This window comes from Eleutherodactylus coqui, chromosome 3, assembly GCF_035609145.1.
Source record: "Eleutherodactylus coqui strain aEleCoq1 chromosome 3, aEleCoq1.hap1, whole genome shotgun sequence".
In the NCBI taxonomy this organism is placed as follows: Eukaryota; Metazoa; Chordata; class Amphibia; order Anura; family Eleutherodactylidae; genus Eleutherodactylus; species Eleutherodactylus coqui.
In genome coordinates this window covers 179,715,156-179,740,859 of record NC_089839.1, presented here as the reverse complement: position 1 = coordinate 179,740,859, position 25,704 = coordinate 179,715,156, and the positions used below count along the sequence as shown (strand labels likewise).

Genomic DNA, 25,704 nt, shown 5'->3' with positions numbered 1-25,704 from the left:
TGACCGGACAATGCCACTATATATGGGGGAGCAAGCCCACATAGTCCCCATAGCACCAACACAGGGTTGAGTCAGAAAGCTTGTATGCATATGACCACTCTGGTGATTTATACCAATTATTCAGTAGATTTTCCTGTAGTCTAAAAGCCCATTTAGGCACAACGATTATCACTCCAAATTCCCTCAAAAGCCATCTTTCTAGCGATAATTGTTGTGTGTAAATGTGCCCATCTTTCAGTTTTCTGCTGAACGACGGACTTCAGTTCAGCTTGAAATCTGTCCTTCAGCAGAATGGCTGATAAGACTGACCACACGCTGTGCTCTGCTCGGGAACTGCTGACAACAGCTGATTACATTGTCTCAGCTGTTCTCAACTGTCAGCCCCGCCTGCAGAACAAAAGGAATTTATTCAGAGAACAGCGGGTGGTCCTCTGAATAAGTTCAGCTTCCTGTGGCTCACATGCTACTAAATGGTACTAATAGTGATTAGTACCAATTAGTAGATTATGCAAGATGATCGCTCAAAAAACATCCTTTGAGTGACCATCTTTGTGTCTAAACACAGCTGGAGAAACCATATGAGGTACCTAGTATGAGTTTCCTGTCCCTAGCTGACAATTTGATAATCAATTCCTTCTCCCACAATAGGATGAAAGCAAGTGTGGTACAGTCACTCGGCATAATGAACTTACGCCTGAGCTGTGCAATTTTCCTGCTAGAGCTACACTTTGACCAAATTATTTTTTCAAAGTCGGTTAGAGGCTGTGTTGAGGAAAACATTTCTATGAACATGTCAAATAGTTTAGACAGATATGGGAGGTGAAGGGGTGAAAAGGCGGCGGCAATAGTTGAGATAGGAAAATTTTGACTGTTAACTCCGCAGGAACGGTACATTTTGAGCTCCTTGACATGGTGCTAAAGCTGCTTTGTATGGGAGTCGAGTGGCATAGCTAGGATGTGAGGGATTAGATTCAGTGGTAGTAATGGTGAGGGTTGTAGTGCTAAACTCCCCCCTTACCCCAGAGAGTACCAGATCCCGCAGGCCCCACACAGTAGGGAGTCGAAAGATGGCCTTCTATAGGTTTTGTTCGAAGCCTCCAGAAAACATGGCCCATGCGAAGGCAGAGCCAAATCATCGGTGCTGTGCTTCTTGGAGGGATTTGCTAACTATAGCTACCTACTGAGTTGTATTGTTTTGTAATAGTAATACATGCCCGGCATATTTATTCCACCGTTCTCCATCTTCTGGACTAATAAGTATTATCTTACTAACTTACCCGTCGCACGTTGCTGCGATATCTGAAGAAAGGAAATTCAAGGAAACTCATTATGATAACATTGAATTTACATTCTGTCATTTTATTGAAACTTATTCATTTTCATATGGCAAACATTTCAAAATGTTGTTTTAATTCTATTTATTTATTCGAGTGCTTGTGGATACACAATATTTTTGTTTTTCCGTCTGGTGCGTACAGGAATAAATCAGAAGGTTTTCCGAGGCATGACCTGGCCACATACAGTTGTCCATGTGAGAAGCACGGATTCTCCAAATCTACCCCACACACTTGCAGCGATTGTCCTTGTGCTTTGTTGATGGTCATTGCAAAAGCGAGTCGCAGCGGAAACTGTTAATGTTTGAATTCAAATGGCATATCTGTTGGGATCATTGGAATCCGTGGCAACAGGACATCTTCCTCCTTTAATTTCTTATTCAGAATTGTAGCTTCGGTGACATTGTTCATCATCTTTTTCACCGAAAGTCTTGTACCGTTGCAAAGTTGTGGTGGATTGATGTTTCAGAGAAGAATGATAGGCATGCCAATTTTCAATGTTAAAATGTGCGGTGGCATACCTGGAAAATCAAGTGAATTCAAGAATTCCGTTGGGTAATTGACAGCTTCATCTTGATTCATCACAGTATCGGTGGACTTCTACGTTGTTGCTTCGCCTGGAATTCCGTTTTGAATGCTGAAATTGCTGGCATTGACATCGTTGTTGGTAGCTGCTAATATAGCACGTGCGCTGAGCTACTGATGATTTTTGTAATTCCGCGCGATATTTGGGAAAACCTTCTGAATCAATTCGTCTTTAGTTGATGTCATCTTACAAAAGTTTGTTGGCAATGTGATATATTGTGTAGATCTGTTGATTGCCATCTTCCCATTCCCTATATCCAGCAATTGTTTTGCGAAACGTTCGGCGGATGTATCTTTTTGTTGTTGAACACGCATACTGTTGCTCGTCTGTTTCTGAAGCTCGTAATGCCTTTTTCTTTCGTGCTTGAGATGTAGATTGACCAACCGATTTCCGTTTGGGGGCATAACTGTCGACGATGCTCGCACGTGCCCCACATATCGTAGGATAGATGGACTATGCCAGTAATCTTCCCAGGAGTGTACTCAACAACTTCCCAAAGTTTCATGGCGATTGGATGAATGGTGTAGTAATGCATAAAAGATAAGATAAACAGACAGACAGACATACATTCGTTTTTATATATATATATATATATATATATATATATATAGATAAGCGATGTGTGATACGCAGCCTTTTAGATTCCCAAACAAGTTTGGAGATGAGTGAGCAAATGGACTTAAAGAATGACAGTGGAACATAGATAGTATCTGTAGTTTGTGTAGTATTTTTGGAACTACATATGTTTGTAGGAGGTTTTTACGCCAGAACCAAGAAAGGACCAGCAAGTTGTAGGCATGAATTATGGAATCCACCTCTATAAGGAATGGGGCAAAATTCTTGTTGTACACATATTTTAATTTTTTTTGTGATATAACCCACTAGAAATTCAATGTGAGAGTCAGTCCAGTGATATTGAGAGGATGCCTGGATGGTGTGTATACTTGCAAGTGGGACTGTTATGTTTATTATTGTGGATATGGTGACATTCACTTTAAAGTTAGAGAGGGTGAGGCATTGGCGCAATATGTGGTTCAATTTAGGGAGCCCAAGTTCTGGATCAGTAATGACGAAAAGTATGTTATCGGCAAAGGCTGCTGATTGTATGGTGTACTGCCCAATCCTTAGACCCTGTATGTACTTGTTCTGGCGAACCATTTGAAGCAATATTTCCAGGGTGAATATAAAGAGGGTGGAGAAAAAGGGGGCAACCCTGTTGTATCGAGATTCCAAGGAGTGTAGTTTATTTTAATTTTGGCATGGGGTGAGAGTATAATGAGAAAATTATCTGGACTAGTTCTGGAGGTAAGTTAAATCTGAGAAGAACCGCATGCATAAAGGCCCAGTCTACCCTATCGAAGGCTTTCTCTGTGTCAATCCCCAGAAGGATCAGTGGGATTTTTTTTGTTCTAGGCATAACGGATAGCGTGGAGAAGGTGCGTAGAGTTGTCTTTTTTTCTTTTCAACCTACTATAAAACCAGTCTGCTCCTTTTAGTGAGAAGCTTAGCCCAGATTTTGATATCTTGATTTAGCAAACATATAGGCGTGTAGCTACTGCAAAGTTGAGGATCTTTTTTCTGTTTTTAGATGAATGTGCTGTGGGCTTTTTGCACTTGTTTAGGTAAGGGAGCCCCCTGGAGAAGAGCATTGAAGGAGATAGCTAAGTTTGAGAGAGTGATGTTTTTGGTACCTTTTGTAATAGGCTAGTGGAAAACCGTCATGGGCAGGGCTTTTTTATAGTGGGATACTATTAAGGACTGAACAAAGTTCTTCCATGGAGACTGTGAGAGCAGGTTAGAGGTTTTGTCTGGTTCTAGCGCCGGAAGGTTCAGGGACAACAGGACAGAGTTAAGGGCACACTCTTTGTTTGCTGTGTTATTATCCCTATCTGTGGTTAGGTTATAAAGATCAGAGCAGTATGTTTGGAAGATTTGGGCTATTTCCATTGTGTTTGCGGGAATGTTACCTGCTTTGTCCTTAATTGTGGAGATGTGTATTTTCTCCCTTGCTTTTTTAACGAGGGTCGACATGAGCCATTCCCCCCTTGTTGCCATATAGATATAATTAATGTTTAAAATGTAAAAGTGATATAGCAGCTCGACTATTCAAGATGCCTTTGAGTTTCTCTCTCAGGACGGTTAGGTTTTTGGGCAGCCAGAGCTTTTCTTCTGCTTAGATATACTTTCTAGACTAGAGATTTGGATGAGACTATCATCAATCTCTTTTTGCTTCTGTCTTTTCAGTTTGGATTCTAACGCTTTAAATACGCCTTTAATATAAGCCTTTGTGTTTCACAGACCACTGGGTGACTAACTGTTTGACTACCAAGAAAATTGCCAGAGGCAAGAGAATAGCCTAATGGTTACACCCTCCCAAACACAAAATAATAAATTGTATCGTTTATTAACATATATGCGCTCAAAAAGGACACCTTAAAATAAGGAGTGGGTGGCTGAGCTAGATCTGGAATATGTTCATAGAGGAGCTAAGTGTATGTTAGGCAAGCTGAATGGGTATGATACAAAAGTGTGAGTTAAAAGAGGTACTATGCAAGCAGCTTGATTATAAGTTTCCTAGGTAAGCTGAAAGGGCAGTCATTTATAGCCACTATCATATTCACACAGCATGCTGTCCTCAGGGAAATTACATAACTGCAGGCAGCCAATACTGGGATGCACAGGGTGTTTGTTCATAGAGATGCTATAAGAAGTATTAACAGAGGCAGAGAACTCAGTTATTTACTATCTATTTTCACTGTTCTGATTCCTTCAGAGAAAACAATATTTAAAACATAACTTTTATTAGTATTGGAGAATAAAACATACAAGATCCCAGGACCTATAAACACCAATCAGACTAAATTTAAAACCCACCATAAGGGCCACGTTTGGGCAGACTGTCACTTGCATGTCTGGTCTATCCATGCATCCTATCTAAGACATATTCTTGTTCTGAGCTAATACTGTACAAATTCCCTATGTGATGTATTTAAATATTGAGAATAGAGATAATGGCTGATAGACACGTGGGTGGGAATAGGATGGGGGGGTTAAGCAGATTTACTCTGTGTATCCTTTAGGGAAACGCTTATAACACCCTGTTGTGAGGACAGCAGTGGTGGATGGTTGCTGTACCTTCACCCCCTCCTGTGTCACCTCAGCATGCAAGGTAGGGGCTGTCTTGGGCTGGGTTCTGGTTTTTAGGGCAGCAGGAGGTACGAGACAGGTCCCACCTTCCTGCTTCAGAGTGCTGCTAGGCCGCAGGCTTAGGACAGATATTTCCACTGGTGGGTCTCTCTCACCTCTTTCCCTGCCCCAGAGCAGGCCTCGGCCACCGCAGGTGGAAGTAAGCCGGCTCCAGCGGTACCCAGGTTTCCCAAAAATCAATGCTGTGGCTTTGCAGGCCGCACTTGGCAGAGCAAAGTCCCAGGTCTCCGCGATGCCTAAATTGGCCTGAGACCTCTCCTCCTGCTCCTTTTTTTCCAGGGTAGCCTCTGGTGCTAGACGTGGACAGTTATGGAGACTCTAATACACCAGATGGCGTGGATTCTGTCAGCCGGTAAGTGGAGCTCTCTCCTGGCACATCTTCTTCCTTTGTTAGCTAGACCATGCCCCCTCTGTTCACACTTTTTGTTGCAGTTTTTGAAGCCAAAACCAGATTAGCATCATAAAAGAAGAGAAAGAATACATCTCTATTTGAAATCCTCTGCAGTTCGGCCACCCCTAACCAAAGCTCACACAAATAGCTGTGCGAAAAGAACACCCATCACGTGTGTAAAAAATGCATGAACAAAGCTAAGTGTGCGATCTACATTCGCGCATAATTTGCATGTACACATGAAGGGAATTATGCATGGCTAGCAGCAAAAATAGGTTAGGTCCTATCTTTTTCACGCAGCATGGACCTTAGATGCGTGCAGTGTAGCCACGCATGTCCTATCTTTTGCAGATGTGAGTATTTTGCGCATCTAAAAATAGTTCATGTGAACGCTTCTATAGGAAACCACTGGACCTAATAGACGTGATCTAATTACACACCTATAACACGCAAAAAAAAGCTCATCTGAACGAGGCCTAAAATAACTGTTAAGGATAAAAAATATCCTTGCGCATAATGTCTCTTTTTGCAAATACAAACAAAAATAGAGTGTGCATAATGATTTGGAACGCAGTTTAGAAATAGGGGGAGAAACCAGCCCTGTTGTACTTTGGTTGACAAAAGGGCCTCCAAAAACGGAGAGCTGGAATTTGATTGGTTGTTATAACTGCAAGAACTCTTTTCCCCCATTTTCCCCCATCTCCTCCATTGTCTTCTGCTCTCTTTTTTCTTTCCTACTTTTTAATAAAAGTCTGGAAAATGCAGAGAAACCGCTCTGTTGTTTGTTGCATTCATTCATGCTTCGATTCATTTATCAATGCATTATTTTCTAGGTGAGAAAGGGGACCCTGGCCTCTCGGCTCCAGTATATGGTGAGTCTCCAAAGAGATTACATTTGGATAATATACAGTAAATTTATAGTATTGTATAACAATAAAGTAAAAATAAGCAAGGAAAAAAATAAATCAAATAAAGCAGATAATAATAATCAGCAAATAAACAATTGCAAAGTGAAATAAGAAATTAATAGATAACTTAGCTTAGGTCAGTTGTTAAAAATGCATGCATAAAGGACCCAGGAATTCAATGAGAGTCACAGTGTTTAGATGTTTAATCCAATCGGATCTCCCCACTACCTTTTCCCCACCTTTTTTTTTTTCTAAAATTCCCTGTGAGCCAGCCAATAACATGATGAAGGTATTATAGAGTCAGGTCCCCCTGTACTAAAAACTTTCCCCCAATAAAATTAATAGCAATTAATAATAGCGGGGAAAGGTCCCTGGATCTAAAAACGTCTGGCATCACAAAACGTATTGACAAGAACCAATATTTACCCAGCCGACACCCACTTTTGATTTAAGTACACCCCCCTCTACCAAGATCGCTGCCTTAATTAAACCAACTACTTAGGATTCGACCCTATGCGGGTTCTAGCCAAGTCAGACCAAGCACACGTGCTCCATGAATTAAGGGGACCATGCACCTGATTAAACTCCCTTTCACAAATTTACAACCAACTCCAAGGACATCTATCTCCACCACAGCGAGCAAACCTTTAAACCCTCAAGCTTGCGAGGCACCCAACAAAAAAAACCCCTCTCAATTCCTTCTTGGATCGCTAATGCCCAAATATCAATACCAACCACATTCAAATGCACCCCCGTCATTCAGCCAGTAGTTCCCATGCCCCGACTCCACATCCAAATGCCACAGGCTAATGCCCCCATTCCAAACAACAAATGCTGAAGTGCTGCTATTTAATTTAACACAAGCATTGTTCTGCTTTTCCACGAAAATACGTTTCCACGTTATACCAGTTTTTTTTCAGGATGACCTCAAAATCAACAGTGATCAGTCCAAGGTACTGGGACCAGAGGAGGAGGTCATCATAGCAAATGTCTTTTATCAGCTTACAGAATGGCCAGATACCTAAATCATTACCCTCAAACCGCGTTTTCGTGCGATGCGATGCAACAGAGAGGAAGGCTCCATAGGGAAACATGGGCTACAAAACCTCGCGTGTCGCGGGCATATCGCCGGACCTGCGAGGTTTGTGTGTCGGTTTGTAGCATGCTACAAAACATCTCATGTGTGAAGGAACCCATAGGAAACCAGGGGCTTCTCATATATGCGATTTGTAGCATTGTAGCAATGCTACAAAATCGCGCGACTTTGTCGCCCGTGTGAAGGAGGCCTAATATGTTCAATCTTCCGCAATACCGGGTTACAGACCATTTCTCTAATTCCAGCCACCTGACGACCACGACATTCCTGTCAAAGCCGAGCTGCCTTCAGGTACTAAATTTCCAAAGTACAGAGGTTCATTGAACCTCTGTACTTTGGAAATTTAGTACCTGATCAAATTTGGTTGGGTCTTTTTCAATTTTCCTTCTTGTTGCCTAGAAACATAGGGACTTACGTGGCATTGACCAGGTTATATCCATCATCCTTTTTCTCTTGGTACATACATCCTGATTTGGGACATTCATGTTCTCTATGCGTTGATGTATGTCCAAGATAGGTGCTTTATCAGACAGCGACCTCTATAAGATATAACCGTGCACTGTTCATTTAAGCACAAACTGTCTTCTTGAACAGTACGCTAGCTGATATAACTATTTACAAGTCAGGAACTTGATTTTTCAAAATTGACCCTTGAAATATCCCCAGCCAATAACTACCTTTTTAGGTACTGGGTAACAGGATTCACTTATCCGCTAAGGGAGTTTTTTTAACCTAAAAAACCGTCTCCCCAGATACCTGACTTTGGCTTACATTTTTTCGGGAGATAACGCCGGTCACGTTATACTAATTTTTGTTGTCTGTATCTGTGTCTGTTTTAGGATTCACAAAAAATCCTTTTTACATACATTTTTATTAATAAAAGTTAAGTTTTAAGAGGGACACTCTAAACCCTTTCTGTGATGAGTTTTAGTTAAAAGCATTAAAAAATTCTTATTTACAAGTATGTTCTATATGTTTCTTCTTTTGTAAAATGATGGCAACTAATGTTTTTGGATTTTTTTTCTGTTTCATGGTCATTGCTGAACATTTGTTGGCTGTTACGTGATTGTAGTTTGGTGGTTACATTATATACAATGAGTAGGAGTATTTGACATGTAACTACTCGTTTATTCTATAGTTAATATGCTTTATTTCCTTGGCTATAGAACCCACTTATTATCAATAAAAATCTATTAATATTGTGTTCATTATATCTTCCCAGTCACACAAACTAATGTTCTATTTCTTCCAGCACCTCGAAATTGCAGGGAACTTCAGGACCAAGGGACGGTTCTCAGTGGGTGGTACAAAATATACCCAGATGGAGAGAATCCACTTACAGTCTTGTGTGACATGGATACAGATGGAGGAGGATAGATTGTAAGTAATAAAATAGATTTAGTTTTTTTCCTCAATGTGACCCTCTAAACAAAAGCTCCCACTCACCTCCAAAGTTATACTTACTTTGTCCTTGTCTATAGGTTTTTCAGAGACGATATGATGGCACTGTGAATTTTTTCAGAGAGTGGAATGATTACAAGCGAGGGTTTGGTAACCAACTAAGTGAGTTCTGGCTGGGAAATGATAATATTCACCGCCTCACATCTTCAGGTAACTATTGTATCTACCAGAGTCCTCTGTCATTACTGTGGACGAGTCTGCTCATATTGTGACATACTATAGGTTATACAAACTGAGGGACTGCAGATCACTGCACTCTCTTTTCTTAATTGTTACCCATTAGATAGGGTTGCCACCCAGCCTCTGAACCTCCAGCCTAGCCAAATTCCATGGCTGGAGCAGGTATTTATTTTTTAACAACAAAGGAAAAAATCTGTCTCCTTAAAAACACTTTTGTTCAAAAAAATCCATAAAATCAGAAATGGTAGGTACCATGTAACACCATGTCTACGCTCAGACGCGTTTTGAGAAAAAATTTCTTTCTTGATCACAGCTAATAAACTCACATGATACTTCCTCTTAAAATCAATTATTTGTCTAAGCATAGATAAGTCTGCTTACATGGTACCTACCATTTGTAATTTTATGGATCTTTTGAAAAAAAAGTGGTTTTAAGGAGTAGTTTATTTCCGTTGACTTGCTATTTAAGCCATTTGACTCATGGTCAGCCTGAGCACCTGAGAACCTTCAAGCTAAGCTTAATATTACTTACTAACCAGATGAAAATAAAGTTATGTTATGTATTTTTGAATTTATTTTTTACCAGCCATTTTTATGGCCAGTAAAAAATAATTGCTTCCTGTAAGTACGATCGGGAAACTAACATGGCTTGAAGTAGTTTACTCACTGAAGCAACTCTTGTCCAGGCTCTTGGCATCAGCATTCCTGTACATACAGTACCCAGCATAGACACCAGGGAGGGAAGCATGGTTTCTGCATACAGCAGCCAAGATGGCTGGACCACAGCTGCTTCAGAAAGTAAATTACTTGCAGCCATGGTTGTTGCTAAAGGGCAAGAGGGAACTTATCATTGGGGTCACTCTACGCGGCACACCACTACCATTGGGGCCTCTATCGGGGGTGCACTATTATTTGGGCCACTATCAGGGGGAATTATCACCTTTGGGACCCCTATCACTATTGGAGCCATTAAGGGGCGCTTAATTATAACTAGCGATCAGTGGAAAAAGTTTGTTGTTTTTGGCCTGATTTCACAACAATTATCATGAATTGGAACAGTCAGTTGTGACTCCCTTTAATATCAGTCGGGTTCACTGATTTTCACTCCAGAAGGTACCCAATGCAGCCAAAGCCATCCAAATTGCATGGAAATACAGCCACACATTTAGTGAACACTGTGCTTCTACCAAAAATTGGTAAAAATAGTGTACAGTGGTGTCACTCGTATATTCAGGCCAGGAAATAACTTGCACAATCACACACAACTGCATGTGATCAAATGTTATCTATCTCTAATTGACAGGCAGCAGTTGTTATAGAGTCACATGTCTCAATTACAATCATTCAAATTTATTATAATCCATTTACTACCATTGCTTCATAAAACTAAAAACACAAATCTGAATATGCAAGATTACGAATTCAACATCTAAAATGCCAAACAAACACACGCAGGTGCAGTGGAATCATATGTGATCGGCTTCTCAGAACACGGGTACAGGAATGTATAACAATAAAATGTTTAGCATAAATATTTATAAACATGCGTGAACAGCGAGGAACAAGTCATCTTGACATGCCAGTCAGTCTGGATGCTTCACAGCCATCAGCTGCAGCTTTGGTCTCGGCTGCTCACTTCAGGCTTTTAAAGCAACTATTTGTTAGTAATTTCTCATTTTAAAGGAAAAATTGATGTAAATAAAGGGGCATACAAGATGGCTATCTGATACAAAATGGTTACAGATAGGATAAAACATGGAGTCATATTCATCTAATTAACACTAAAAAGAAAAGAAGGCCCATGCAGAGTCTGTTTAATTATAAATTACGCCAATGAAGACTGCAGGCGTGTTGCTTGTTTTAAAATCAATGTCATAGACTTTACAAGGACAAATTCTACCAGGTGAACGCAATACAACAGCATGGGCCTCCTACTCCTCTACCTCCTCCAAGTTAAAGCAGTAGAGTTACCCACAATTGCTCCAAGGAAGACAGCAGATATGGTACTTGTTTTAAAAACAACAAAAACAAAGTTTGCAAAAGACAAAAGGTAACCAGAGCAGCCAAGCACGGGCCTTCTCAAAGGAAGAGTTACAGCTGTTTATTGTGCTTTAAAAAAATGTCTTGTGAGAAGGAGGAGAACAGCAGCAGTTCCACCAGCAACCACAGCTGGAGTAACAGAGTGGGCTCCTCATTGAAACATGACAACTGTAGAACGTATTTCCATACTGACATTTTTTTTTCATTTGGGGGAAAGTAGAAGGAGGAAACATGGCGGAAGCAAGAGAAAGAGCAGTAACATAACTACCACCAGTAACAGTGTTGTCTTTGATATAAATCTATGCTCAGTCATATGTGAATAAAAATAGCCAACAGGCTAACTGATCAGTGGAATCTGCTATGGGAGTACAGAAGTCAGATGAACTCCGTGCCTGGTTTATTTTTTATTAACGTCAGGCGATCCACATTGTCTGTGGACAGGTGAATGCATTTTGTCTGTTATCATACCCTCAGCTGTGCTGAGCACCCCTTCTGAGAGCACACTGGCAGTGGGTCAGGCAAGCACATGTAAAGCATGTTATGCAAGCTTTGGCCAATCGTCCAACTTAGACACCTAGAAGTCAAAGGGGCCAACGCCATGTCTGAGTACATCCATGCAGGAGCTGACATTCTTGAACCATCATGGATTAGTGATGCCTGCTTGTCTGCCATGAACCCCGGAGCTGCAATCCATTGCAGATGCATCCCCGTGACCATGGGAAAATGTTGTGCTAAAGCTGCTTAACAGTCTATCCTGAGTCTGGTGCATTTTGAGGTCTCTGTTCACTGCCGAAACGAGATATGTAATTTTGGCCTTGCAACAAGGAATAAAGGATGGCAGCCTCCTAGTAATGATCTGATGTTTTGATGTGTGAGCTATGCAATGGTGTTTCTGCAAGAACTGCAGCATAAAAGCACTCATATGCTCTAAAGTGTCTAATGATGATGGCCCACATTCTTTGGGTCAGGCCTCCAGCTTGTCCCGCCATCCACGTAGAATAGCTGGAGTTACTGATGGATGAAAGGAATATTGCGGAGCTGAACTGGCCTGCCTGCAGTCCAGACCTTTCACCAATAGAAAATTTTGCAGTATTATAAAACAAAATATCAGACAAGAATGGGACAATCTTTCTCTCTCAAAACTCCAGAAATTGGTCTTGACTCTTGTATCTATTCATTTATAGATTGTTAGAAAAAGAAGAGTGGATGCTACACAATGGTAGATATGGCCCTGTCCCAACTTTTTTTTAGCTAAATTGCTGCCAATTCCTAAAATAGTTAAAATTTTTAAAAATCAAATGGAAAATGTCTCACTTTCAACCTCTGATACATGTTCTATGTTCTACCTTCTACTGTGAATTAAAGATGCTCATATGAGATTTCCAAATGTGTTCTATTGGGGTTAATAAAGGCCACTGAGAAGTAAAATTATGTTCCAAGCCACCCCCTAACCACATCCCTTTTTTACATTGGTCAATATTTTTTGGCAACAAAAGTGGCAAACCTATCATCAGAGTATGAACTTCCAGAGCTGTACAGCCTGTATTCTGGCATCTTCCTTCATCCACTGACTTTGTACATGTTTAACCTTCTAGGAACCCATATACTTCGAGTTGATCTGACAGATTTTGAAAATCAGCACACTTTTGCTGCTTATGCTTCATTTTCCCTATCAGAAGAAGCTGACAATTATAAGCTGCACCTTGGGGCGTTCACTGGAGGCAGTGCAGGTAATGTCTACTCTGGTAATAGAGCTTTTCATGTAATGTTCTATCATGGGGCCCAATATCTAATAGCTTCTAGAACAGTGATGCCATTAGGGCATGCTGGGACCTGTAGTTTTACTATAACTGGAGAACCACAGTTTGGAGATCACTGTTCTAGAAAATATAACTGATCCCCACCCTCCCCCATCCCAAGCAGCAGGACCCTCACAATCAGCTGCTATTGTCAGTGGCTGCTAGTGGCAGGAGACATGTGGCATTGCACCCCATCCATTAACTCTTTGGAGTCACAAGCATTTTTCTGCTTTATTTTTCACCCTCGCTTTCCAAAAGCCATAGCATTATTTTTTAAGATTTTTCTGTATCCATAGTTATACTAGAGTATATTTTTGTAGAACAAGGTATATATATTTTTTAATTTTGTCATTGTTTTTGCTTTTGTTGTTTATGCCATTTATGGTACGCTAAAAATAGCTTCTTAAATTTATTCTTCAAATAAGTACAATTACAACAATACCAAATCTATATTTTTATGTTTTTATCCTTTAAAAAACAACTTTCTACTAAACGAAAATGCATTACTTTATGTTCCCATATTCTAACATACATAATTTTCTTTAATTTGGTGCACTGTTTGAGGATTTTTTTATCAGTACAAGCCAGAGTTTATATCGACCATTATGGATAATGGTCGATAGCGCATAAGACTTTTTGAACACTTTTTGGCACTTTCTTTTTGGAGAGGTGGGGTCACTAAGAAAACACAATTCTGTCATTGTATATTTAAGAAAGAAAAAAAAAAGTATTTATGCAATTTTGGGGGGGATTTTGTTTTAATATTTCCTGAGTATGGTGAAAGGCTAAAATAGTTCCCTCGGAGTAATGTTTTGCAGCTGGCTTAGTTTGTTGGATACCACAAATAGCACAAAAGGGGAGCTTAGAAGAATTCTCTCCAAAGACTTATATAAGGGATTCTTTTTCAACCTTGTGAGGTGTAGCCACCTGCTCATATGGACTGCACTGTAATAAAGGTTTAAGTATCAATAATCTATGTGAAAATGAGAGAAGCTTTGCCTAATTTTAGGGAAAAAAGACTGTGGGATAGGGATTGGAACCTTTTCTAAAATATAGAGTAATTGTGGGAGAATATAAGACGTTAAGACATTTTTCTGTCCCATGCAAGAGAGCTGAGAGGAACTGTGTGTGTTTTAGCTGTATATTGATTTTTGAGATCAGTGGAGTACAGTTAGCTGAGAAGAGCCAAGAAAAACAAGGTATGCTCACCGCCTCTCATCTACTACTCCGCTCCTACGGTCTGGCTTAGTATTCACTCTCCGTGGTGTTTCATGTAGTCCTTCATGAGATTCATATAGAATAATCCAAAAAAGTTTTACCAGCGGTGATGTAGAAAACTTCCAGCCTTTATTGAAGAGTCTCACAACTTTTTTTCACAAAAAGGGACGCGTTTCGGTCCCTTTTTGCGACCGAAACACGTCCCTATTTGTGACAAAAAAGCTGCGACACTCTTTAATAAAGGCTGGAAGTTTTCTATATCACCGCTGGTAAAACTTTTTTGGATTATTCTAGCTGAGAAGAGGTCATGGGGAAATTTAGTAAAAAGAGTGTCTAAGTATTTTCTAAGCTCTTATGGCCACTGAAATTAGGTGAGTTTGAAAAGGTCTCTAATCTCTGAGAAAGGGGGTGAAATATTAAGAACTTTGAATTTATAGTAGTTTATCTTAAAATTGGATATTATTTCAAATAGTTCAAAAATGTTTAGGATATGAGGAAAAGCTAATTTAGTCAAATATAAGTCATCTGCAAATGCTGTTGTAAAATTTTTATAGACACCAACATGTACACCCTCAATCTCCTATCTAATTTTTGTGTGTGTGTTTCCATAGTAAGTATGAAAAGGTGAAAGAGAGAATGGGCAACCCTGTATTTTGCCATTGTGGATATAAAAGGCAGGGGACAAGATCATACAGAGAGCTATAGAAGTTTAAGCACTTCTGTTATTTCATCATTTGTAGTAGCTAAGCAATTGTTAGAATATCTAATAGTCTCAATAACTGAGTTTTTATTTAGTTTCTTAAACATGGAGGGCATGATGTTTGAGCCTCTGTGTTTAAAATTTAAATTGCTTGTCTAGTATAACCACGTTGATCATATATTGAGTACCTTTTTAAGTTCTCTTCGAAGATCGTAGAGCTCCTCTTGTTCCTCCAGCGCCTTGTAAAGTTTACCAACGTTCACCAAAGTGGTGATCTGAGCATGCAGGGAATTACGTTTAGATAAGTATTATTTCTTGCATTTTGTACCGAATGTATTGGATTCTCCTCGTAAATACACTTTATGCGTTTCCCATAAAATAGGAGGTGAAATCTCGGGTGTATAATTTCTGGTAAAAATAAAATCCTCGGGGCGAGCCTGACCGATGAGAGCGATGGTCGCATAGAGCTTGTGCTCCGTCACTAAAGCACATATACAGGCACTTTCCAGCAGTGATTTTTCTCCAAAATGGGGAAGCTCAGCAAGGAGAAGACCGGACAACATACAGGGACCCGCCGTTGAGCCCGAGGTCAGTCCCACCAGCAAATATTTCTCAAAGACCAGAGCGCCCGCTCCCCACACGCTGCAGGCAATATGGCGCCGGCGGCTGCTGCAGCCCTGAGCATAGCACGGGTGGGAGAGATCTCCTCAGAGGCAGAAGAAGACAAGCCACTGTCAAAAGGCTTTATGCGAGATTTACTCTCCACGACCATGGGGCCGGTGTTGGCTGAACTAACAGAAATCAAGGAGGAGGTAAGGCATATGGGGAGAAGAGTGGAGCATCTGGAGGGCTCTTCAGCCACCATTACTACCCATGCAGGGGAACTGGCCGCAGCAGTAAAGGAGCAACACCTCCACCTTAACAAAATGCTCCTGATGCAGGAGGATTTAGAAAAAAGAAATCGCCGCAATAATGTCCGCATAAAAGGATTACCAGAGTCCTGGACCCTAAATAAGGTCATCATGGAGACTTTTGTAGACCTGCTGGGGGAAGATAGAGCCTCAAAGATATCCATAGAACGAGTGCACAGAGCCCTAAGACCACAGCCAGCTCCAACCGATCCTCCAAGGGACATTCTATGTAAACTTTTGGTTTTTCCTGATGCAGTAGCTATTCTAAATGTAGCACGGAACTCTAGAAGCCTCCAATATGATGGCTCGGCAATCCAGATCTATTAGGATCTCTCACCCACAACCCTAGCCAAACGTAGGCTCCTCCATCCTCTGCTTGAGGTGTTAAAATCCAAGAACATTAAATACGCCTGGCTCTTCCCTTTCGGGATCGGCATTTTACATAAAGGAAAGAGACTAAAAACATTCGCTCCCCAGAAGACCTGAAGTGAAGCTGGCAACATCTGGGTATAGAACCCATAGACCTTCCCATTTGGCTCCCTCTACCGGAATTTCCAACCCTTCCGTACTTGCCTACACAGGAAAACTGGCGCACCGCAAGTTATTCAAAATCTCCCCGAAGCAAGCAGAGAAAGAAGCACAGAGAGGAAAGTGCCTCTGGAGATCCCTGAATTCTTAATGGTATACTAACCTTCCACCTCACAGCAACATTCTCCGACGAGACGAGTTCCGCCATTCAACTTTGTTATCAAGTTACCAGCAGTGATGCCTACTCGGCAGACCCGAGTAGGTCCGAACATTGGACTCTGTCTGTCTGTCCGTTAAAACAGACTCCGGTGTCTGACATCATCTAGAACGCTTTTCTTACCCCTCCCCAGAAGAAAGTGCTTACTTGTGCTCCCCCGATCGGGTGAAAACAAATTTCTTTCTATCGTTACTGAACGCTACTTTCCGTCTCACACATACAGCTGAGCTCCAGAACCTTGTAGCGAATTCACCTGTATCCCTTAAAGCAACCAGAATTTACTGGTGCGATAACTAATTGTTATTGTTAGTTCTCTTCTCCCCCCTAGCCTCCCCCTTTACCCAAATTTTTCCTCCCCCTACCTCCCTCCCCACTCCCACACAATCCCCCTACCTATTCTCGCCTACCAGAGGGACAGATTAGAGCACTACGTCTGTATCGTCGCCTATTACCTCATTGAAGCATTGTGTGCATAATTTTTTCATTCAAGCTGTGCTCCTCTTTTCTTTAGCCTAAAGGTCCCTCCCAACAGATCAAGATGTCTATGGACAACCTCAGATCCGTGGAAACGTTAAGAGTCACATCCTTCAATGTCCGAGGTTTGAACTCTCCTCAAAAAAGGTGCAATGTCTCCCAACTGGTCAAAAAATACAACACCAAGGTATTGCTCCTACAGGAAACACATTTTAAAGGAAGCAGCCATAGTAACCTTCCAGGTAAAATATTCTCCCAATGCTTCCATAATTCCCATCCAGTCTTCGCTTCTAAAGGGGTGTCTATTATGTTTCATAGATCCATCGTGTTCTCCCTCAAAGCTAGGTATTCAGACGAGCTGGGCAGGGTGTTATTCCTAAAGGGTTCCATGAACAACACCAGATTAACAATAGCTAACCTATATGCACCCAACTCAAACCAAGTGTGCTGGTTGATAGAACAACTTGGAATTCTGAGAGAATTCGCCGAAGGGCCCATTGTTTTAGGAGAAGACTTAAACGTCATTCTAAACCCCCTGTTGGATTCGTCAAAGGGTAGATCCTGGATCTCCCAGAGACAAATCGAAAAATTAAACAAAACCCTCCAAGATATGGGAGTCGTGGACGCGTGGCGATCTATTAACCCCTCAACAAAATATTACACATACTTCTCTCAAGTACATACTTCATTCCAAAGGCTTGACCACATATGTCTCTCCCAGGATATCCTGACAAAAGTGGAGGGAGCAAAAATAGATTTGATCACTATCTCAGACCACGCCCCCATTCATATAGATCTTAGACTCTTAGCCAAAGGCCCTAGGGAATGAATGTGGAGGCTCAATACCTCCCTGTTAGACACAGAGACAGAGAGGGCCCGCCTCTCAGACATGCTGGAAGAATTCTTCTAACTCAACAAAACTGGAGACTCCGCGTTCCAGGTAGTGTGGGAAGCCCATAAGGCCTACATGAGAGGCTTGCTCATTTCCCTGGGTTCAAGAGTCAAAAAGCAACAACAATCTGAAATAGAGAATCTCTTAGTTCAGATCTCAAAGCTGGAACAACTCTCTAAACTATCTTTAGCAACAAATAAATTAGAAGAACTGATAGACTTGAGACGTAAGCTTAAACATTTGTTAGAGTCCAGATGCAATAAAAAACACCTATATCTCAAATACAATGTCTACGCTCATGGAAACAAGGGAAGCAAGCTTCTCTCCGCCCTAATTAAAAAGGCTAGGGCTAAAAACTATATTGCATCCATCAAGGACCACTCAGGCAAATCCACTTCCTCATCAAAAAAAATAGCCGAGACCTTCCGGAGGTTTTATGCAGACCTCTATAACCTAAAAAGCCATGATCTTTCTCCAAACCTTAGCTATGCCAAAGAGCAAATAGATCTCTTCTTGAACTCCGTCAATCTCCCCAAATTGGAAGACAGCGCTGCCCAATCTTTACTACTTCCCATCTCTTTACAAGAAGTAGAAGAAATAATAGCGACTAGACCTACTGGGAAAAGTCCCGGCCCAGATGGCTTCCCAGTCCTATATTATAAAGCCTTCAATTAGATCTTGACTCCGAAATTAAAGATCTTTTCAACGCCCTCATGTCAGGGAATCAGTTACACAAGCAAGCACAGGAGGCGCATATTACGCTTATCCACAAAGAAAACTAAAAACCCTGAGCTCTGTAGCAGTTATAGACCTATCTCTCTTATCAACTCAGACGTCAAGCTCTGGGCCAAACTATTGGCCAAAAGATTGGAAAACCTGATTCCTTCTCTGATCGACAGAGAACAAACGGGTTTTGTTAAGAGCAGAGAGGGCAGAGATAACTGCTACAGATTGCTACACACCATCAGATACGCACAGACCCATAACATCGCACTAGTGATAGTCGGAACAGATGCTGAGAAGGCGTTCGACAGGGTGAGCTGGACTTACATGGAGAGGGTCCTGATCCACTTCAATTTCCCACCCCCATTCATTTCCGCAATCTTTTCTTTATATAAAGAACCATACGCCAGACTGAAGGTCAATAACTTAGTCTCCCCTCCTTTCGACATCAGAAATGGAACCCAACAGGGCTGCCCGCTATTTCCGACCCTCTTCATCCTAACCCTGGAACCCCTACTGCGGATAGTCAGGATAGCTCCCAATATAAAAGGCCTAGAGCTAGGTCCAGCCAGTTTAAACATGGCTGCGTTCGCAGACGATATCATGTTCATAATATCCGAACCAGATACAGGAATCCCAAATCGGACTGCTCTTTTAAACTCCTTCAGAACCATATCAAATTTCAAAATAAACTTTTCCAAATCTACTATCTTAAATATATCCATCCCTCCAGCCCGCCGCTCGCCACTGAAGTCTAGCTCGCCCTTCGAATGGTCTGACACCTCAATTGAGTTTCTCGGAGTCAAGATCACAAAGAAAGCGGAAGATTTATTCAGCACCAACTTCTTACCTCTCCTAACTCAGGTCAAAACACTACTTCATACATATGACATGCTGTACGTTTCCTGGTTCAGCAGGAAAAACATACTAAAGTCATATGTTCTCCTTCAGATCCTATACAAGCTTAGGATGCTCCCAATTCATCTGCCTGAGTCCTTCTTTAGGGCCCTACATTCGGCCTTTTCCGGATATGTCTGGAGACAGAGAAGGCTTCGTTTGGCCTTCAGTCTCATGATTAAAAGGAAATCAGAGGGGGGGAGGGGGGGAAATCGAATTGCCATGCGTCCACGACTTCTACCAAGCTATCCAACTCAGATATTGGATGGACCTAGTCTCCCCTTCCGGGGATAAATTGCTACACCTCCTATTAGCAGGTTGCGATGGAGAAACTCTATTGGAGGACCTCTGGTACCCCTCCAAAAGTATATATAGGTCTAAAAACTTGAACCCACTGTTACGAGGCCCCTGTGAGGTTTGGGACAAACTAAAGCAATCCCTGGTTCCAGAACCTTCTCCCCTAGCACCACTGAGTACTCTTAGCAAACGTCTGGGCTGGACAACAGACAGAGCAATCAGAAGCATCTGGGAGAAATTCGCCACCTTTAGGATAAGCGATCTACAAACGCATGCCCACAGGCAGCCCGCGGACATCTTAAATACCCTATCTCCGCAATTATCCCTCTCCTTCCTACAAAGGGCTCATGTACTCAAAGCCTTTGGGGAGTTTCAGAAAACTTACAGCTCTACAAGACCAGGGACTCCATTCGAAAAGATGCTCTTTAGCGACCGACCAAAACATAAATTGATCTCCATTATCCGCAACAGGATCACTACATCCCCAGAGCTATATAAACCGGCTTTCCTGGACTCCTGGGAAAAAGAACTTAAAATATCCCTAACCTCTACAGATATTAAATTGATCTTACAAACCGCCCTTGGTCTCTCTCTATGCATTCTGCTTCAGGAAAGTCATTATAGAATTATAGTAAGATGGTATAAGACCCCACAATGGCTCTATGCCTACAAACTAGCTACACACGACAAATGCTGGGGATGCAACACTGCAACACTGAAACAGGTTCGTTTAGTCAATCTAGTGGGAGTGCACGGCAATAACCACATTCTGGAAAGAAGTTGAGGAAGTAATGCGTCTTCTTAAGCCGAACTTCCTAATAACAGCGGAGATGCTATTCCTTTGGAAGCTCTCCGCGAACTTCCACCCCCTCAAAGACAAACTGTTGTCATTCCTTCTGTATGCGGCCAAAGCCCTGATACCCTCCCTTTGGTTCCAGAAAACCCCTCCCACTCTGGCACAATGGAAAACAAAAGTTGACTCGATATACAACATGGAGGGGTTACATAGTTGGAACACTGGATTGCACAATGGATTTGTGAGGATATGGCACCCCTGGAGACAAATAATGTCCTGAAATGGAACTGTCTAATAGTAATGCAACAGAGCCGTACGGGGTCAGGAGTATCCTCTTCAATTCTCCTGATATGATCAACCTGCTGCACAGGCCTCCCCGCCCTTTGTACCAGATCCTAACCATGTAGACCTCGGGCATTGAAGGTGACATCGACCGGGCTTTTAACTAGATAAAGCGTCTGTGTGACTGTCAGAGGCCACCACAGGAACAGGCTATCTTTAGCAAGAAAGAAATATCTAGGTTGCATAACCAAGGAATCACACCTCACCGCCTACTGGCATACACTTTCTCCCCATCCTATCCTTCCCTCCCCTATCTCCACATTCTTTCCTTCCCCCTCCTCCCCCCTCTCTCTCTCTCAATTAAGAGCGTTATAATATTTCCAGGCAGGCGCGCTGCTATGATGACTTTTCGTTGACACAGTAGCTGGTCATAATTTTTGCTGTCCATACGGCATGGTAGCATCTTAACTCAAGGACTATCTTGTATTGTATTCTCTCCTATGTTGAGGAGATAATTTTGTTATACCAAAAGCTCTAATAAAAATCTGATTAAAAAAAAAAATAAAAAATCCTCCAGGAATTCCTTCAATTGAGTCAAATAGTGAGGCGTGTCGAACGAGGAGGAATGTTCAAGAAATAGAGCGAGAAAGAGGTAGGGGCATGGTCCGAGAGTGTAATGGAACCTATTTGAGAGGAACATATTAAAGGTAAGAATCTGTCACTAATGAACAGATAGTCTAATCTGCAATAAGATTTATGTAAGCGGGAGAAGGTATAATCTGTGTCGGAATGGTGCTGCATGTGCCATATATCAATCAAATTCATATTGGTTAAATGTTTCTTCAGTTTTTAAAGGCAGTTTAAGAAATAGAAGATTTCTAATTAGAGGAGTCAGAGGGGATTTAGTGCTAGAATTAATTAGCCTCTTACAATACTTATTCCTTCAGCAATATTTTAGAAGTTTTAAGGGATCAGTCACACAGACGTTTTAACTCGTGAATTTTTGTGCACAAAACGCATGGGTTCAAAAATTTGCCTGACCAAAGCGGGCAGCACGCAAAAAAAAAAAAAAAAGCACTTGGCCGCGTTTTTCCACACTAAAAGTGCGCTGCCTGCTATTACCTGCTGCGGCTATGACAACTGCAGCAGAGGATTCCTTGGATATGAAATTCCTGGATGCTATCACATCCAGGGGTTTCACCTTTGGGTAATGGGGCCGGCGGCAGCTGCAGCAGCCCCATTGACATACAGAGAACATCGCAATCCTCTGCTACAGCTGTGACAGAGGAATTTTTCATCTCTGCGGGGAGTCCCCTTGTCACTGAACACTGTGATAGCATTGTCACAGTGTCCAGTGACACTGGGACTCCCCGCAGAGATGAAGAAATCCTCCGCCATAGCTGTCACGGCGGTAGGAGTGTAGTGCAGTGTTCTCCCATTGAATTCAACAGAGTCAGCGCTACAGCCAGCTCTATTGAAAGCAATGGGCTGCCGGCAAGCCCTGCAGTGATTTTCGGGGAAGGGCTTTAAATTGGCTGAGCATCAGCCAATCAGACGCTGCCCTTTCAGCAGGCAAGGATTTTGAATGCCCGCCTGCTGAAAGAACTTCATTACAGTGCTGGGATGACAAGCAGCTAGACGCGCCGAGCCTCCGGGAGCGTCGGACAGGTGAGTGTATATATATTTATTTTTTACTACAGCTAGGGATGATTTTCAGGGAAGGGTGTATATTTAAGGCCCTTCTCCGAAAATCACTGCAGGGTTTGCCGGCAGACCATTGCTTTCAATGGGGTCTCCGGCAGCAGCCGCGGCCACATTGAAGGCAATGGGAGAGCTTTGCGATCCTCTGCCACAGCTGTCACAGCTGTGGCAGGGGGTTATTTACTCCCCGCGGGGAGTCCATCTGTCCTCTTATATAAGCCCACCCTGGGCTTATACCCGAGTCACTACGTTTTCCCAGTTTTTGGTGGTAAACTTAGGTGCCTCGACTTATATTCGAGTTGACTTATCCTCGAGTATGTACGGTACTCAGGGCCGCGCTAAGCAGTCTCCAGTCACGTGATCGCCGTTATCCAACAGATATTGGCAACCACGTAAAAGTTAAAAAAACAGTGTAATGCTCCTTTCATTTCAGGCCCCATTGTGCATACAGACATAGGATTAGGGCCACAATGGGTATGTCTCTGAACACATCACAAACAAGGATATCCATTTTGGGGTGAAAATCTTCATTCATACGTGTGCTACTGTACAAAAAGTGTTCTTAAAATGACAATTGACGAAAAACAAAAATCTTAATTTTTTTTTCCTTCTGCTTTGCTTAGATTCATTCAAAAACTGTGGGGTCAAAATATGGAGTAGACCCCTAGATGAATTTGTTACATGGTCTAGTTTTCAAAATGGGGTCATTTGTGGGGGTTCTCCGTCATTTTGGCAGCTCAAGGGCTCTACAAGTGGGCAATGGGGCCTAAATCCCTTTTAAGCAAAATGTCTGTTCTGAAAGCCCCATTATGCATACGGACATAAGATTATGGCCACAACGGGTATGTTTATGAACACAGGGCAAACAGGGGTATCCATTTTGGGGTGCAAATCCTCACTTTCATGTGCACTATAGAAAAAAATCCTGCCTTTAACATGACATATTTGCAAAAATATGAAATTTTATTTTTTCTCATCAAAATTGCATTAACTCCTGAAAAGAAACATGGGGTCACAATACTCATGACACCCCTCAGTGAATACATTAAAATGTGTATTTTTTTAAATGGAGTTATTTGTGGGGGTATCTATCATTCTGACACCTATGAGCCTTTGCTATCTCCAATGTGCTACCAGAATAAAGCTGTCTTACTGCCTTCCAATAGGTGGCACTGTGGAGGTTTTATTCAATCTCCCTTATTTGCATATTACCCAGAGGAGTGTGCATGGCCATTTAAGTCTCCTCACTCACCATCTAGGTTCTCTCCTTAAGGACACCAGAATAAAGTAAACAGATGGAGATATATATTTCATCAAAAATTTGTACGGTATGTTTGCACATATTTGAGCCAGACTCCTACTTGCACTGATGAAGGACAAACATCCTGAAACAGCTGTATGTACATGGAGACTGTACATGCTTTTAATTCCCTGTCATTGTACAAGGCTTGTATAAAAAGTTTGACTTTGGCTTGAAGGAATACTGCCTTCCAATAGGTGGCACCGTGGAGGTTTTATTCCATCTCCCTTATTTACATGTTACCCAGAGGAGTGTGCATGGCCATTTGAGTCTCCTCACTCACCGTCTAGGTGCTCTCTTTAAGGAGAAAAGATAGCGTTTCTGACACCAGAATAAAGTAAACAGATGGAAATATATGTTTCATCAAAAATTTGTACGGTATGTTTGGACATATTTGAGATATTGCAGTTGAAAATGTGAAACAAATGACAATTTTTTTCAAAGTTTTCCTGATTTCGGTGCTTTCAATAAATATACACAAATTGTATCTGTCTATTTTCACCACCTAAATGAAGTACAATAAGTGTCGAAAAAACAGCGCCAGAATTACTTGGATATGCAAACCCTTTACAGAGTTATTCTATGTTAAAGTAACATGTCATATTTCCATAATTTGGCCTGGTCATTAAGGTGTAAACAGGCTTGGTCACTAAGGGGTTAAAATAATGGTAGATGCGTGAATTAGATGATACGTAATAAATAGAGATGAGCGAACGCGTTCGTCCGAGCTTGATATTCGTGCGAATATTAGGGTGTTCGGGATGTTCGTTATTCGTAACGAACACCATGCGGTGTTCTGGTTACTTTCACTTACTTCCCTGAGACGTTTGCACGCTTTTCTGGCCAATTGAAAGACAGGGAAGGCATTACAACTTCCCCCTGTGACGTTCAAGCCCTATACCACCCCCCTGCTGTGAGTGGCTGGGAAGATCAGGTGTCACCCGAACATAAAAGTCGGCCCCTCCCGCGGCTCGCCTCAGATGCCTGGTGAGTTAGATGAGGGACAGTGCTGTTTGTACCGGAGCTGCTGTAGGGAAAGAATTGGTAGTTAGTGTAGGCTTCAAGACCCCCCAAAGGTCCTTATTAGGGCCACTGATAGCTGTGTGTTGGCTGCTGTTAGCAGTGGCAAATTTTTTTTTTCTCAAAATCGGCAGTGCAGAGCATTGCACTCGGCATTAGGGACAGAAGTGCTGCATAGGCAGGGAGAGTGTTAGGAGTGAGTGTAGCCTTCAAGAACCTCAACGGTCCTTTCTAGGGCCATATTTATCCGTGTGCAGTACTGTCCAGGCTGCTGTTAGCTGTGCTGCATTTTTTTTTGCTTCTCAAAATCGCCTCTGCAGACCATTGCACCCTCCATTGATACTGCAGGGAAAGAATTGTATAGGCAGGGCGACAACACAGTTGTTATTCATTGAATATACGCAGTGCTGCCTTTTGGTGCCAAAAAACGGAAAATAATTAAATTTGTCCTGCCTCTGTCCGGCCTAACGCCGGTGGACACGTTTGAGCTGCGTCTGCAACCTGTAAAAATCAGACGCACCCAGCTACGCTTTACTGCTGGCTTCGCCATTTGCTTTCCTTAATTGGGAAAAAAATACCTGCTCTGCCAGAGTTATAATAACTCTGCTACCCTCACGTTCTGTGACACATAAGCAGGGACACAGCACAGTTATTAAACTTCTCATGTTCATTGAATATACGCAGTGCTGCCTTTTGGTGGAAAAAAACTGAAAACAAATCTATTTGTCCAGCCTCTGTCCGTCCTA

The 25,704-nt window shown here is 41.9% G+C and overlaps 1 protein-coding gene across 1 annotated transcript in view; it reads left to right on the top strand.

The window, feature by feature from the left end:
- Positions 1-25,704, top strand: part of LOC136621253 (ficolin-1-B-like) — a 59,728-nt gene that overhangs the window by 17,996 nt on the left and 16,028 nt on the right. The window contains 4 exon segments of the mRNA XM_066596608.1: positions 6,352-6,390; positions 8,775-8,902; positions 9,004-9,133; positions 12,799-12,933. Coding sequence (XP_066452705.1) covers positions 6,352-6,390; positions 8,775-8,902; positions 9,004-9,133; positions 12,799-12,933 — 432 coding nt within the window.